Source organism: Nannospalax galili, unplaced genomic scaffold (assembly GCF_000622305.1).
Source record: "Nannospalax galili isolate Female #2095 unplaced genomic scaffold, S.galili_v1.0 scaffold9, whole genome shotgun sequence".
Taxonomy (NCBI): domain Eukaryota; kingdom Metazoa; phylum Chordata; class Mammalia; order Rodentia; family Spalacidae; genus Nannospalax; species Nannospalax galili.
The window spans coordinates 5,376,412-5,389,925 of record NW_008360332.1 but is presented as its reverse complement, the minus strand read 5'-3'; the positions used below and the strand labels follow the sequence as shown (position 1 = coordinate 5,389,925).

At 39.8% G+C, this 13,514-nt stretch overlaps 1 protein-coding gene across 2 annotated transcripts in view; it reads left to right on the top strand.

Moving 5' to 3' along the window:
* Ttll7 (tubulin tyrosine ligase like 7) overlaps positions 1-13,514 on the top strand; it is a 157,817-nt gene that overhangs the window by 76,882 nt on the left and 67,421 nt on the right. For both annotated transcript variants that reach the window (XM_008826228.3, XM_008826227.3), the window contains 3 exons: positions 2,521-2,737; positions 9,047-9,211; positions 12,471-12,629. In XM_008826228.3, coding sequence (XP_008824450.1) covers positions 2,521-2,737; positions 9,047-9,211; positions 12,471-12,629 — 541 coding nt within the window. The remainder of the gene's footprint in view (positions 1-2,520; positions 2,738-9,046; positions 9,212-12,470; positions 12,630-13,514) is intronic.

Genomic DNA, 13,514 nt, shown 5'->3' with positions numbered 1-13,514 from the left:
AGAGGTCAAGCTATCACTTTTTCAGATGATATGATACTATACCTAAGAGATCCCAAAAGTTCCACCAGAAAAGTCCTAGAACTGATCAACACTTTCAGTATAGTGGTAGGTTATAAAACCAATCCACAAAAACCAGTAGCCTTTCTATATACAGGAAACAAGCGAAAGAAAAGCCACCAGAAAACTCCTTGAAATTATTAACACATTCAGTAAAGTGGCAGGTTACAAAATTAACCTACAAAAGTCTGTAGCTTTTCTATACACCAATAACAAGCAATCAGAGAAAGAGTACAGGGAAACCCTCCCCTTCACAAGACCAAAATTAAAATATCTTGGAATAAATCTGACCAAAGACACCAAAGAGCTCTATAATGAAAATTTTAAATTGTTGAAGAAAGAGATTGAGGAAGACATCAGGAGATGGAAGGACCTCCCATGTTCATGGATTGGAAGAATTAATATTGTTAAAATGACCATCCTACCAGAAGCAATATATAGATTCAATGCAATCCCAATCAATATCCCCATGACATACTTCATAGTTAGAATTCTTGAAGCAAAGTATATGTGATCTTTGCTTTATAAGTAAGTTTTTTTCTTTATGTGGCCATGGTAATTGGATCGAAAGTGCATAGAACACATTTGTAAGCTAGTGTGCCAAGAACTAGACAAACTACCTAAGAATAGAACATAAAATGTGAAATTCTTGTTTCTTCTTGCTTGCTTATGTTTGGTTTTCTGTAATGTACTTTTTCAGAGAAATTTGGCTGAGGTTGTTTTTAGTAAAACACATGTGAGTCATTTGAATTTTTTTGATTTAAAATGCTATAGTGCCAAGAATGTGTGCAAATAGAAGCTATCTGCTAAATTATTGTCTAAAGTATTTAACTTTTATTTTATTTTTATTTTTATTTTTACTATTTTTTTAGTCTTTTTGGAGACAGGGTCTCCTTGTAGCCCTGGTGGCCTGGAATTTACTATGTAGACCAGGCTGGCCAGTTATTCAGTCTGCATTATTTTAAAGCATGTTTGGTAATTTACAATTAGAGGAGTGTGTTCCTGGGGATTTTGTGTTATTTGGTTAATGTTAAGTTGGCTTTCTATCCATTTGTAGGGAAAGGAAATTGAGGATGGGTGATAACTGATATATGTTTCTCAATTTTCACATGAAAATTAATAAATATTTATTAATATTTGTCTAATATATTTGATAGATATTTGATTTAAAAGTTCTATTTTGGAGCTTTTAAAAAATTATAATTTTTATTTTATGTGTATGAATGTATTGCCTGCATGTGTGTAAGTGCACCTGTATTGTGCAATGCCCAAGACAGTCAGAAGAGGGCGTTGGATTCCTCTGAAACTGAAGTCACAGACAATTGTTAGCTGCCGTGTGGGTGCGGGGAATTGAACCGGAGTCCTCTGCAAGAGCAACCAGTGGTTTTAACTGCTGAGCCATCTCTCCAGCCCCCTATTTTGGAGCTTATTAAGGGTATATATATTTGTACTTTTTATATTCTTGGGACATTTGCTTATCATTAGGTAATATTATGCCCCATCTCTTGTCTGTTGCAGGAATTCTTGTCTTAATGTCTGTTTTGCCAGATACTGGTGTACCCACTTCGGAGTGCTAGTTGCGTTTTTCCAGTCTTTTTCGCTTTCAACCATTTGTATCTTTAATTCTAAAGGAACTCTTTTCTAGGTGGTATGTAGCTAGACCAGTTTTTCTTTTAAATCCATTTTCCCAAGCCCTTCTTTTCGTTGGAGAGCTAAACTATTTACATTTAATGTAATACTAAAAAAGAGTGGTTTACTTCTGTCATTTTGCTATTTGTTTCATCTATCTTACATACTTCTTTTAGTTTCTTCATTACTCTCCACTCTTTTGTGTAAATAGTTCTCTTTCATACCACTTTAATTCCTATCATTTCTTTTATTATAGATTTTGAGTTAGAAAGATAAGCCCTCTGAGTTCCCCCAAGAGAGCCTGAGATAGGCCAAAACAAACAACCACAAGAATAAGGTCCCTTCTGCTGCTCCAGAATAGCCTCTGGGCTGGGAACTGGATTGTTGTTAAGATCACTGCTGAAATGGAACTGAGTGTTCACCGGAGTTAATGAAAATGCCATGGAGCTCCTTTACACAGACTTTAGCTGCTGGTCCTCCTTCCCTTTTGCTTTCCCTCCTCATCTTTCTTCTTTCCTTTCTTCCTATCTTGATAAAGCATTGTCTGGTTATTGCAAGCTTTTGTTTAGTTTCTGTGGCTCCACAGAGTTGACACTGACACCTTCCTCCATTCATTGATCTTGTGGAGGGACAGAATTTGAAGATTCCTCTAACCTTATTTTTCTCCTGAGTATGTTTAGATATGTGATAGATAGATAGATAGATAGATAGATAGATAGATAGATAGATAGATATAGATAGATAGATAGATGATAGATGATAGATAGGTATCTGTTTTTTGAGTGCCTTAACCTTCATAACAAATTATGTTTTGTTTGTTTTCTTTAAACTTAGGATTTCCTTGATAAGAAATGGGGATAAAATTCCATCTCAAGATCATTTGATAGTTCAAGAATACATTGAAAAGCCTTTTCTGATGGAAGGTTACAAGTTTGATTTACGAATTTATATTCTGGTTACATCCTGTGATCCACTAAAGATATTTCTCTACCACGATGGGCTTGTACGAATGGGAACAGAGAAGTACATTCCACCGAATGAATCCAACCTGGTGAGTGATGGCAGAAAGAGCATGTTATCATTCATTTGTTCAAAGTATGCCCTTTAAATCGTGTATGTTAAGATTTATGAGTCACAGTTCCTTCTCTTAGGAGATTTTGGCTTAGAAGAGTCATATACATAAAAAAGCATGGTTCAGGGGACTGGAGAGGTGGCTCAGTGGTTAAGAACACTGGCTGATCTTGCAGAAGACCTGGGTTCAAATCCCAGCACCCACATGGCAGCTAACAACTGTCTGTAACTTCAGTTCCAAGGGATCTGACAGCCTCTTCTGTCTTCCATGGGCATTGCACGACACGGGTGCACTTACCTACATGTAGGCAATGTACACATACACATAAAAATAATAAATAAAATATTAAACAAACAAAAAAGCCTGGTTCTAACTTATAGGTTGCTTTATGAAAACTAGACAGAAATGCATCGTATTAGCTAACTGGGTGGGATTAGGAGCCCACATCTCTAGGTCGTGACCTCTATAGAAATCACTCTGCTGGAAAGAAAAGAAGGTGTGCCTCTGAGAAGTCAAATAAAGTGTGGGGACATTGGGTTCAGTGCCTCATAGAGGGAGGACATGGATCAGGCTTTGTAGGCAAAGTTTAACATGTACAGGTAGAACGTGGGAGCATACGAATAAAAGCAAAAGTTATCAGCAAGTAGCATTATTTTGTAGGGATAAGGAGAAGTGAGGTTCTAAATTTACACTGACCAAATGTGAAGTTAAGGTGTAAGACAATAGCTTCAGTAGTCATTGAAAAGTTCATCATATGGAACATTTACTGAGTTTTGTTCCATTAAGATTTCCTTTGTACAACAGTTAATATTCATGAAAGTTGTAAATGTAATTTATCATGAAAATTATAAACTGTAATTTATTGCTTATGAAAGTCAAATTGTAATTTATTATCTCAAATGTGAAGTTAAGGTGTAAGACAATAGCTTCAGTAGTCATTGAAAAGTTCATCATATGGAACATTTACTGAGTTTTGTTCCATTAAGATTTCCTTTGTACAACAGTTAATATTCATGAAAGTTGTAAATGTAATTTATCATGAAAATTATAAACTGTAATTTATTGCTTATGTAAGTCAAATTGTAATTTATTATCTGTATTTAAAAATTCAGTTCACTTTTAATCTTGCATTTTGAATGTGCTAATTACAGGAAAAATTACAATTAATTCTTGTTTCCCAGGTTTTCAAAGGCCCAGTTATTCTCCCCCAGTATTATGCACACAGTTAATTCCAGTGAGGTTGATCATTTTTCAGAATTAAGTAGTGGCTGACCTTTCCTGTTGCTATATTCAGTAAACTGAAAATTTCATAAACTTGGCAAAGAAAAAGTAAGGAACTATAAAAATTGTATAAGAAATAACATTAAGGGGGGAGGGAGGCTATGGGAGGGTGCTATCTGGGAAGTGGGGAAAAAGCAGTAAGCTAACTTTTAACTTAAAAAAAAGAAATAACATTAAGATAAAGACATGCTTATTAAAGGTCATAGGCTGGTCTATAGCCAATCACCAAGTAATATTTGACATGTACTACATTCTAGGCATTGTGCTGTTTTTGAAAGAACATTAAACAAGACAGGGACAGTATGTGACCTCACAGAAGCAAAAGTCTGCTAGCGAGACAGAGGAGAGAATAAGCAGTCAGAATATCTGATGAGGTTTGAGTGAAGGTATTGAGCCCTAGGGAGCTCTGGGCATGGCAAGGACACCTCTCCAGATGGAGATGAAAGTGACTTGAAGTCTAAGTAATGATCTGGCCTGGCTTGGAATGGGGTGGAACACTGGACAAAAGGATGCACCAGAGATGTGTAGATGGACAGTCTGTAGGAACCAGACAAGTTCAGTTGGGGCAAAATACAGACTGGAAACAGGAGTGTCTATTAAGAGATGAGCACACAGGCTCCCAGAAACCAGATATTTTAAGACTTTGTGAAGAATATTCTAGGATTTTAAAAGTCAATTGAAGATGACAGTTTGAGAGAAGGAATAAAATTTGGGGTTTTGAGAAGCTCTTCTGATTTTCAGTGTGGGGAACAAAGATGGGGTTAGAGGCAGGAAAATCATGAATTACAGGAGACCAGAAACGATTTCAGTCTGACCATATGACACAAGACATCACTGAAATAGGGGCAGAGGGGCCGGACAGCAAGCTCACGTGTGGATTTGAGAGCGATCTAAGGTAGCATGGATAGCATTGCTAAACCATGGTGTCAGCTGTATTTGTGGAATGAGGGCAAGAGCCAGGCAAGTCAGATAAACTCAGGATGTTTGGTCAGGAAAGTTCGGTGGATGAAGAGTTGCTGCCATGGTGAAGGACCACAGGAGGTTTTGAGGAAAGCTGACGTGCTCAGCATCGGTGCTTCTGTGACCTCCAACTACATCTGTTCTATACAGATGTGGACATTCAGCTTTCAGATGAGAAGGGTCACTTGAGCTGTGGGCATAATGTGGGGCACACCAGCTTAGAGATTATGATTGGTGATTGGAATGGGTGATGATGCAGCGTGTTTGTATAGGGTAGTAGTTACTTTTTGATGGCATTAGAAGACTTGGAAGGTATTTATCTAATATAATAAGCCATGTGTATATAAATAGCTTAAGTTCACTGGGTTAGAAGCTTATAATGAGAGATGTGGAGGAGGGAGGTGGGGCCTTTAGGTCTTATTTTTCCAGTTGCTTTTGAACATGTAAATTCCTCTGTCGTTTCAATATATATATAGAAAAAAGCATGTTCTCCTACTTAAACATAAGTATTCCTTCTGTATGTATCTCTATGAGTTCATTACTGAATTTATGTGTAGTTGTATGGAAAAAAGTAAAATGCAAGATTTTACATAAACAGCTCAAGTAAAAGGTTATTTTAAGAAAAAACACTGGAAAAATCCAAATTAAACAGCTTCTCTGGTAGATTTTGGATGAAGTGCTGTTGCATGATTCTTTTTTCTTCCTATTTCTATTATTCTAAAATAGTGAATGTATATTTTGTAATGAGCTCTGTATTTCCATAAAAAAATTATAGACTTGGTGCTGGAGAGATGGCTCAGTGGTTAAGAGCACTAGCTGTTCTTGCAGAGGATCCAGGTTCGGTTCCCAGCACCCAATGGTGGCTAACAACCATCAGTAATTCCAGTTCCAGGGGACCTGGTGTCCTCTTCTGACATTAGCAAGCATTACATGACATGGATGCTCTTACATACATGCAAACAAAACACTCTCACACATACATACAAAACATTAAAAAAGAAATTATAGACTTAATTATAATTATTAATGTATTTCATTTATGAATACAATTACATGAAATTTATTTTTAAATGTAATACAGATGACAGAATCTAAAATGTTGAAATATAATATTCATTTTTTATTTGGTTTTTAAAATTGGGGCTTATATAACCTTTGCTGGCCTTATACTTATTATGTAGTTAGGGATGACCTTGAACTCCTGGTCTTCCTGATCCTACCTTCCAAGTTGTGGAATTACAGGCACATGTTACCACACCCAGTTACCATGTAGTGATTGGCCAGTCTTTGAAGTGATTTGTATATACCAGTCCAATTTTTAAGCCTATGACAGCACACAAAGTTGGGTACAGTTACATAACACCCCTCTGCAGGTTGCTATGGGATCCTAGCTGCCTTTATTTTTGTAGTTGCTCCTTAAATGAAAAGACAAATTCTTCAGTAGTGAAAGGCACACAACTAATAATCAACAAATAGCTCAGACAACTCCCTCTGCTTGTTTGCGTCAAGGATTTTATTTAATGCATAGACCTAAGGAATTGTAATAACGATAAAACATCAGAAGGATATAGGTAGGGTATGGTGGTGCACACTTTTAGTCCCAGTACTCGGGAGGTCAGCCTGATCTATATAGTAAGTTCCAGGCCAGCCAGGGCTCTACATAGTGAGACCTTTTTGAAAAACAACAAAAGATATTCACTGTGATGCAAAATTTCTATCCAAAGCAATCTTTGGGATTAGGACTAGAAGAGGGTAGGAATTAAATATAGACTCTGAATGTTTATGCTAACCTGATAAGGAACTGTTAGATGTACATTGAGAGTTAAGGGAAGTTTTGAATTTCACTCCAAGCAACAAAAGAACACAAAATATCTAAAGTATAAGAGGCCCAAATGCATCTAAATATATTTTCCCATTAGTCATTTAGACTCTGGACAGCAGTGTGACTGTTTGCTATGGAGTTCACTTGTCCCAGTTAGTGTAGGTGTGCAGAGCGGTTTGGTAATCCTGCCTCTTTGAAATGCTGGTTACTTATACTTTCATTTAAATTATTTTTCTTTGAAAAGATGTAGAGTTCTTTTTTTAGAAAATCCCCTCATCAAACAAGTTTTAAAAATAAACAAGTAATGCAAGTAATTTTTTTCTATATTCATCTTTATTTGGCACTTAAATTTTTTTGATTTATTTATATTCATTTTATGTGTATGAGTGTTTTCCCTGCATGTAAGTACACCCATGTTGTGCAATGCCTGTGGAGGCAAGGAGAAGAGCCCCTAAACTGTTTGGAAATGGTATTACAGATGGTTGTTAACCACCATGTGGGTGCTGGGAACCAAACCCTGACCTCTGCAAGAGTGGCCAGCACTGTTAACTACTGAGCCATCTCTTAAGTACCTCCCCCTTTTAGAGACAGAGTCTCTCTGTAATCCCATCCAACCTGGAACTTGCTATGTAGACCAGGCTGGCCTCCATCTCACAGAGATCTGTCTGCCTCTGCCTCCCAAGTGGTGGGATTAAAGGCATGTACCACCATGCCTGCGCTCATTTGGTACTTTTTAATAATAAGTATTATGCATAATACATAAAGTTACTCTATAGATGATTACATTTGCAATGCTCTCAATGCAAAAGTGGCACTCCATTACTTAAATAACCAAGATAATCAGATGGTATAGTTTGGAGGTTTTGTGTCTTTTATTAGCATATATTAATTATGCTTAATAACAGGCTTAGTTATGAAATTTCCACATGTTAGCATACTCACCCCATGACCCTCTCATCTTCCTCTCACTCTCGTTGAGCCTCTTTCTCTTCCCAACTAGCCCGTCTTCTACTTGCATACCTTTTTTTTTTATTTTATATTTTTGTGACCTAATGAGTTTCATTAGGGTTCCTTACAAGGGCATGGAGGAGGGGTAACTTACAGGAACATGGGTACCTTACCAGTGGCTGCACCATCGAAGATAATGCCTCTCCCCCAACCCCCAAGCACCTATTAATTGCCTATAGATCCCTCAGTGAGGCATGGGGCCTCATGAACCCTTTGCCCCTCCTTGCCTGGATGCTGACAGGTCTAGTCTTGTGCTTTCTTGCCCAGTGCATCAAAGATTCTGTGAGTTCATGAGTGCAATGGCCATGTCATGTGCAGGAGGTAGCGTTCCACAGCACTCTGCCTCTTCCTCTGGCTCTTACACTTTCTGCCTCCTCTTTCAGGATGTTCCCTGAGTGCTGGAGGGGGTGATACTGATGTCCCATTTATGACTAATCACTCAACAGTCATTTAGTCTCATAACTTCAACCAGTTATGAGTCTTTATCGTGACCACTTCCCTTTGCATGAAGCTTCTCTGACCAAAACTGGCCACAGCACTAATCTCTGGTCATAAACTTGATTGTATAGAAGCATTTTGACAGGCGTATCATGTTCATTTAGCAAATAACCAACAACAGCTTCCCCATTATGGTCTATGACCTACTCAGATACGGGCTTTTGACCAAGGATACTGTACCAGACATGGATTCCCTGCTGTGGAGTGAACCTCAAATTTAATCAAAAAGTGATTGGTTATTCCATTACTGGGCACATATTGCCTGGCTGCTCAGTAGTGCAACACACAGGGACCACATCTGAATGGAACTGTTGACCATTCTAACCTAGCATGGTCCCTTCTAACACTATGACAGCTCGGAGGAAGTTTCAGGTTAGTTCTAGCTTGACTTTTCCATGTGAATACAGCATGTGGTATCTTCAACATAGGGTCTGATCGAGCTCTTCTGGTAGGTAACCAGCAGCAATGACAATTACATGTATTGTTTTGGTGGCCTCCACTCCTCCCTGACAAAGAATTTTTAGGGAGGCAGGTCACCTCTAGAAGTGGGATTTCATTTAATAACTGGCATCTGGGAGCAGCTTTATCCCACTTTTGTGTGTCACTTACAAGTTTAGGAGCTTTTAAGTTGCACTCAGCCTTTGAATGCTTTCTTCCCTGTGAGATCACATGGGTGGGGCTGTCTTAGAAAGTAATCTCTTTGTTCTTCCTCCTCAAAGACACAGTTATACATGCATCTGACCAACTACTCTGTGAACAAGCATAATGAGAGATTCGAACGCAATGAAACCGAAGACAAAGGCAGCAAACGTTCCATCAAGTGGTTTACAGAATTCCTACAAGCCAACCAACATGACGTGTCTAAATTCTGGAGTGATATTTCAGTAAGACTATCCTGTTCTGTAACTAGAATTGACTTTCTTTAGCTTAAAACACCATAAACATTTTTAAAAAGTAGAGTATATTAGATTGGGAAGATGAGAATTTCATGAAGAAAGTGGACCTGGTGATGGGCCTTGAAAAGTAAGACTCTCATTTCTAAGGAAAGTGGAATTCTAGGTGGGGGACAAAGACATAGACCAAGGCATGGAGGTGTGAGATCCTTAGAGGTGTGCAGAGTGCCGTGTACATGTGGGACATGTATGACATACTCTTCTAGTGGTGTCTGAGTACCTTCTGCATCTGAAGGGAAAAGTGCAACATGATAAGGAGCTGGGCTCATTACAGTTTTTTAGAAACATTTTATTATGTGTGTGTGTGTGTGTGTGTGTGTGTGTGTGTGTGTGCGTGTGTGTGTGTGTGTGTGCGTGTGTGTGTGTGTGTGTGCGTGTGTGTGTGTGTGTGTGCGTGTGTGTGTGTGTGTGTGCGTGTGTGTGTGTGTGTGTGCGTGTGTGTGTGTGTGTGTGCGTGTGTGTGTGTGTGTGTGCGTGTGTGTGTGTGTGTGTGCGTGTGTGTGTGTGTGTGTGCGTGTGTGTGTGTGTGTGTGCGTGTGTGTGTGTGTGTGTGCGTGTGTGTGTGTGTGTGTGCGTGTGTGTGTGTGTGTGTGTGTGTGTGTGTGTGTGTGTGTGCCACGGTAAGTGTGTGGAAGTCAGTGGCCAACTCACAGGACTCAGTACTGTCCTGCCATTTGGAAGTTCCTAGATCAAATAAGTCATCAGGTTTAGTGGCAAGTGCCTTTAGCCACTAAACCATCTTGCCAACCTCATTCAGTTTTTATAAAATACTTTTATTGAGTTTTTATGCATTTCATAGAATAGATCTTAATCAAATTTAGACCCCCCTCCCCATATCATTTACACTGACTCTCATACATTCTGTCATATATGTAAAGTCCTATCCAGTCAATCATTTGTACCTATATGCTCTCTGGTGTAAGTTTATCCACTGGAGTCTGGTCAGCCTATCTAGGAACACTCCCTTAAAGAAGATCCACCCTCCCTCACCCAGTAGTAATCAGTTGTCTATTGTTCTTCAGCTAGGGTTGGGGCCTGCTGCCCATTTTCCTTGTTCTATGCTGGGTTTTTGTCTGATTGAGTCAGCCTGGGTCCTGTGCATGCTGTCATTGTTGTTGCAAGTTCATATGAGCAAGTTCCCAATGACCTGAAAACCTGTTTCCTTATGTTCATGCACCAACCCTGGATCTTAGACTCTTTCCACTGCTCTTTTTGTAGTGGTCCCTGAGCCGAGGGTGGGGGAGGTATAATATAGGAGTCCTGTCCAGGGACGTGCACTCTGCCATTTCTTATTCTTTAAAACTTGGCCAGTGTGTGCATCTAAAACAGCGGCTTTCTGTGTGTATCACACTGTTGTGTGAGGGAGCTTCACTGGTGAGAGTTGAGGGCTACATTAGTATCTCTCTACCCCCTATTCCTCTATGTTCCATGAGCTTTAAGTGTAGAGGTTTCACTGTACATGTGTCACTTAGGGCTGGACATCTCTCAGACAGATATTCTCTGTGTGTGACCAGTTGTGGAACTCTGTAATAGCCTCCATCTCTTGCAAAAAAGAAGCTTCTTTGATGAGTGGCGTAAGGTATGCTTGTCTGTAAATATAATGATCCATATTTAGCATACAGTAAGAACATTTATTTGTCTAGAGATATGACAGAGATAGGGTTTTCTCTAGGATCTATGACCTCTCCAGCCATGTATATTTGGCTGTGTTTACAGTGCTACCCATGAGTTCACTCCTATTGAGAGGGCCTTGAGTCTAATTAGATAGCTGTTGATTACCCCTCAGATAAAAGTGCCATTACTGCACCAATAGAGAGTTTGTTATGCCAGTTGTTGTGGTTATTAGACTTTACACCTGGACTGGACCATTGATTGATTTTCTCCCTTAGCAGCTTGCATGGTATCCTCTAGAACTATGAGAGTTAGTCTTCAGGGAGAAGGCTTCCAGGTCAGTTTCTGCTCCATTGCTCCAAGTCCTGTGCCTGAAGTATGTCCTGTCTTCAGCAGTAGGGCCTTACCCTCAAGTTCTATAGGGTAGTCAAGGACTGTGGCAATAGCCTGTGTTATTTTGGGAGTCTCTTGGACTACATTGACTGATTCAAAGGGAGGTTTCTCCTGTCTGGCACTGTGTTCCTTGTTATATAGCCTTCAGGTATACGCATGGACTCGTGTTCAGATATTGTATGTGTATTTTTCAGAGGTGGGGTGTTGAGTTAATACATTTTCCTCTGGCTTTTTACATCACCTAAGCTTTATCTATCCTCTCTCTTACCCTGTCTAACCTCCTTTCTCTCTCCCCAATTTAAGTGCCTCCATTTCCCCCTCAATAATATGTGTCTCCTATTATCCCCCCCTCTCTTGAGTTCCTTCTTCCCCTTCACCCCATGTTTCCTTGTATGTCTTTCCCTTCTCCCTTCCCAGTTGAATACCCCTGTTTTCCCCATTTCCCTCTTGGTAACATGTTTCCTACTATCCCCTGCTCTTAGATCCTTTCTTTCCCTTTCCCTCCATGATTCCTTTCCGTTTTCCTGGCTCCTGCTGTTATATCAGGATATATACTCACATACAGGGGATTGGTGCCAAGATCTGCAAATGAGGAAGAACACGTGTTGTTTGCTTTTCCGAGCCTGTGTTACTTCACCTAGTATAACAGTTTCTAGTTCCATCCATTTACCTGCAATTTTCATGATTTCATCTTTCCTTATTGCTGAGTAGAATCCCATTGTGTAAATGTGCCACATTTTTGTTATCCACTTGTCAGTTGAGGAACATTTAAGTTGTTTCCATTTCTTAGCTAATGTGAAAAGAGCAACATCAACTAGTTGTATGCTGTATTTCATGGGATGATAGGTGGTTGCTTTTCACATGTTGTGGAAATCCTGTCTGAGTATTAAAAAGCCGTTCAAGAGGGTAAAAGGGAGAGAGAACGCCAAGAAAATGGATCAGCGAAGAATCTAAGGTAGGATGAAGTGTCTCTTCCTTGAGAAACCCAAAGAAAACCAGCGTGGCTAGAGAGATTGGGGGCATAGGGAAGAGCTGGAGGAGGGAAGGCAGAGCAACCCAGGGGCTGGGTGCCAGAGAGCATTTGTGGATCTGGTTAGGATGCTAGTTTGTTTACCCAGGTCTTCTTTGTATTATGAAGTGAGATACAAATAAGGTCTTTTCATGTCTTTTATTGCGACCTCTCCAGGAGTTGGTGGTAAAGACTCTGATTGTAGCTGAACCCCATGTCCTGCATGCCTATCGAATGTGCAGACCTGGTCAGCCTCCAGGAAGTCAAAGTGTCTGCTTTGAAGTCCTAGGGTTTGACATCTTGCTGGATAGAAAGCTGAAGCCATGGCTTCTGGAGGTAAGGTATTCTGCAAGAAGAAAAATGTTATCACAGTTCTAATGCATTTTAAAAAATGTGTTTAAAAATATGTGCTTGGCACAGGTGTCCCCAACTCACTGGCTGGAACGAGGCCTGAAGAGAGCATGTGGGAGGAAGAGAATGAAAATTCTGAGACTAGGACACATCCAGGGATGAATCAATATGTTTTCATATTGCTTTCCTCCCATTAGCACAGGGTGAATCGGAGTGTGAGCTGCTCTCCCTGAGTGCTCACTGACTACAAACTCTAGGATTTTCTTAGCCTCGTGGTTTCTACCACTTCATGAGCTCTGGATGTTATCTTTCCTCTGGATGGGCACCTGGACCTCAGGCCTTTGCCTTCAGTGTGTCTTCAAAACCTCCACGGGGAGGGGAGACGGGCTCCAGTTGGCTAATTATTCACCATGCAGCACTCAACCCTGCAGGTGACATAAATTCTCCCTGATAGTGCCTGTCAACTGAATGTCTTTTTTCCTTGATTATGAAAGGTCACCTAACAAGAAATGACCTCATCCAGTCATTTTTATATTTACATATTCATATTTACATCATGCAAAAGGCCCCTTAGAAGCTAAGTTATCCAGCAGCTTCCCATCTAGAAGTCTCTCAAGGGTCCCTGATCTGGAGTTACAGAGAAAACCTCCCTCTTCAGGGTTACTCACAGATGGTTTCTAGACAGCTATTAGGGAAACAGCACACATCTGAGCTCCTTTACAGATTCACTCTCTTTGTTTTTATATGTTATTAATTATATTTTAAGGAACATATTACTACAGAGGATGTAATCAACCACTGCTTTCACCGGAGAGGGATCTGCATCTGTAATAGCAAGATTTGTAAGCAAGTTCATGAGTGATAGGTGGG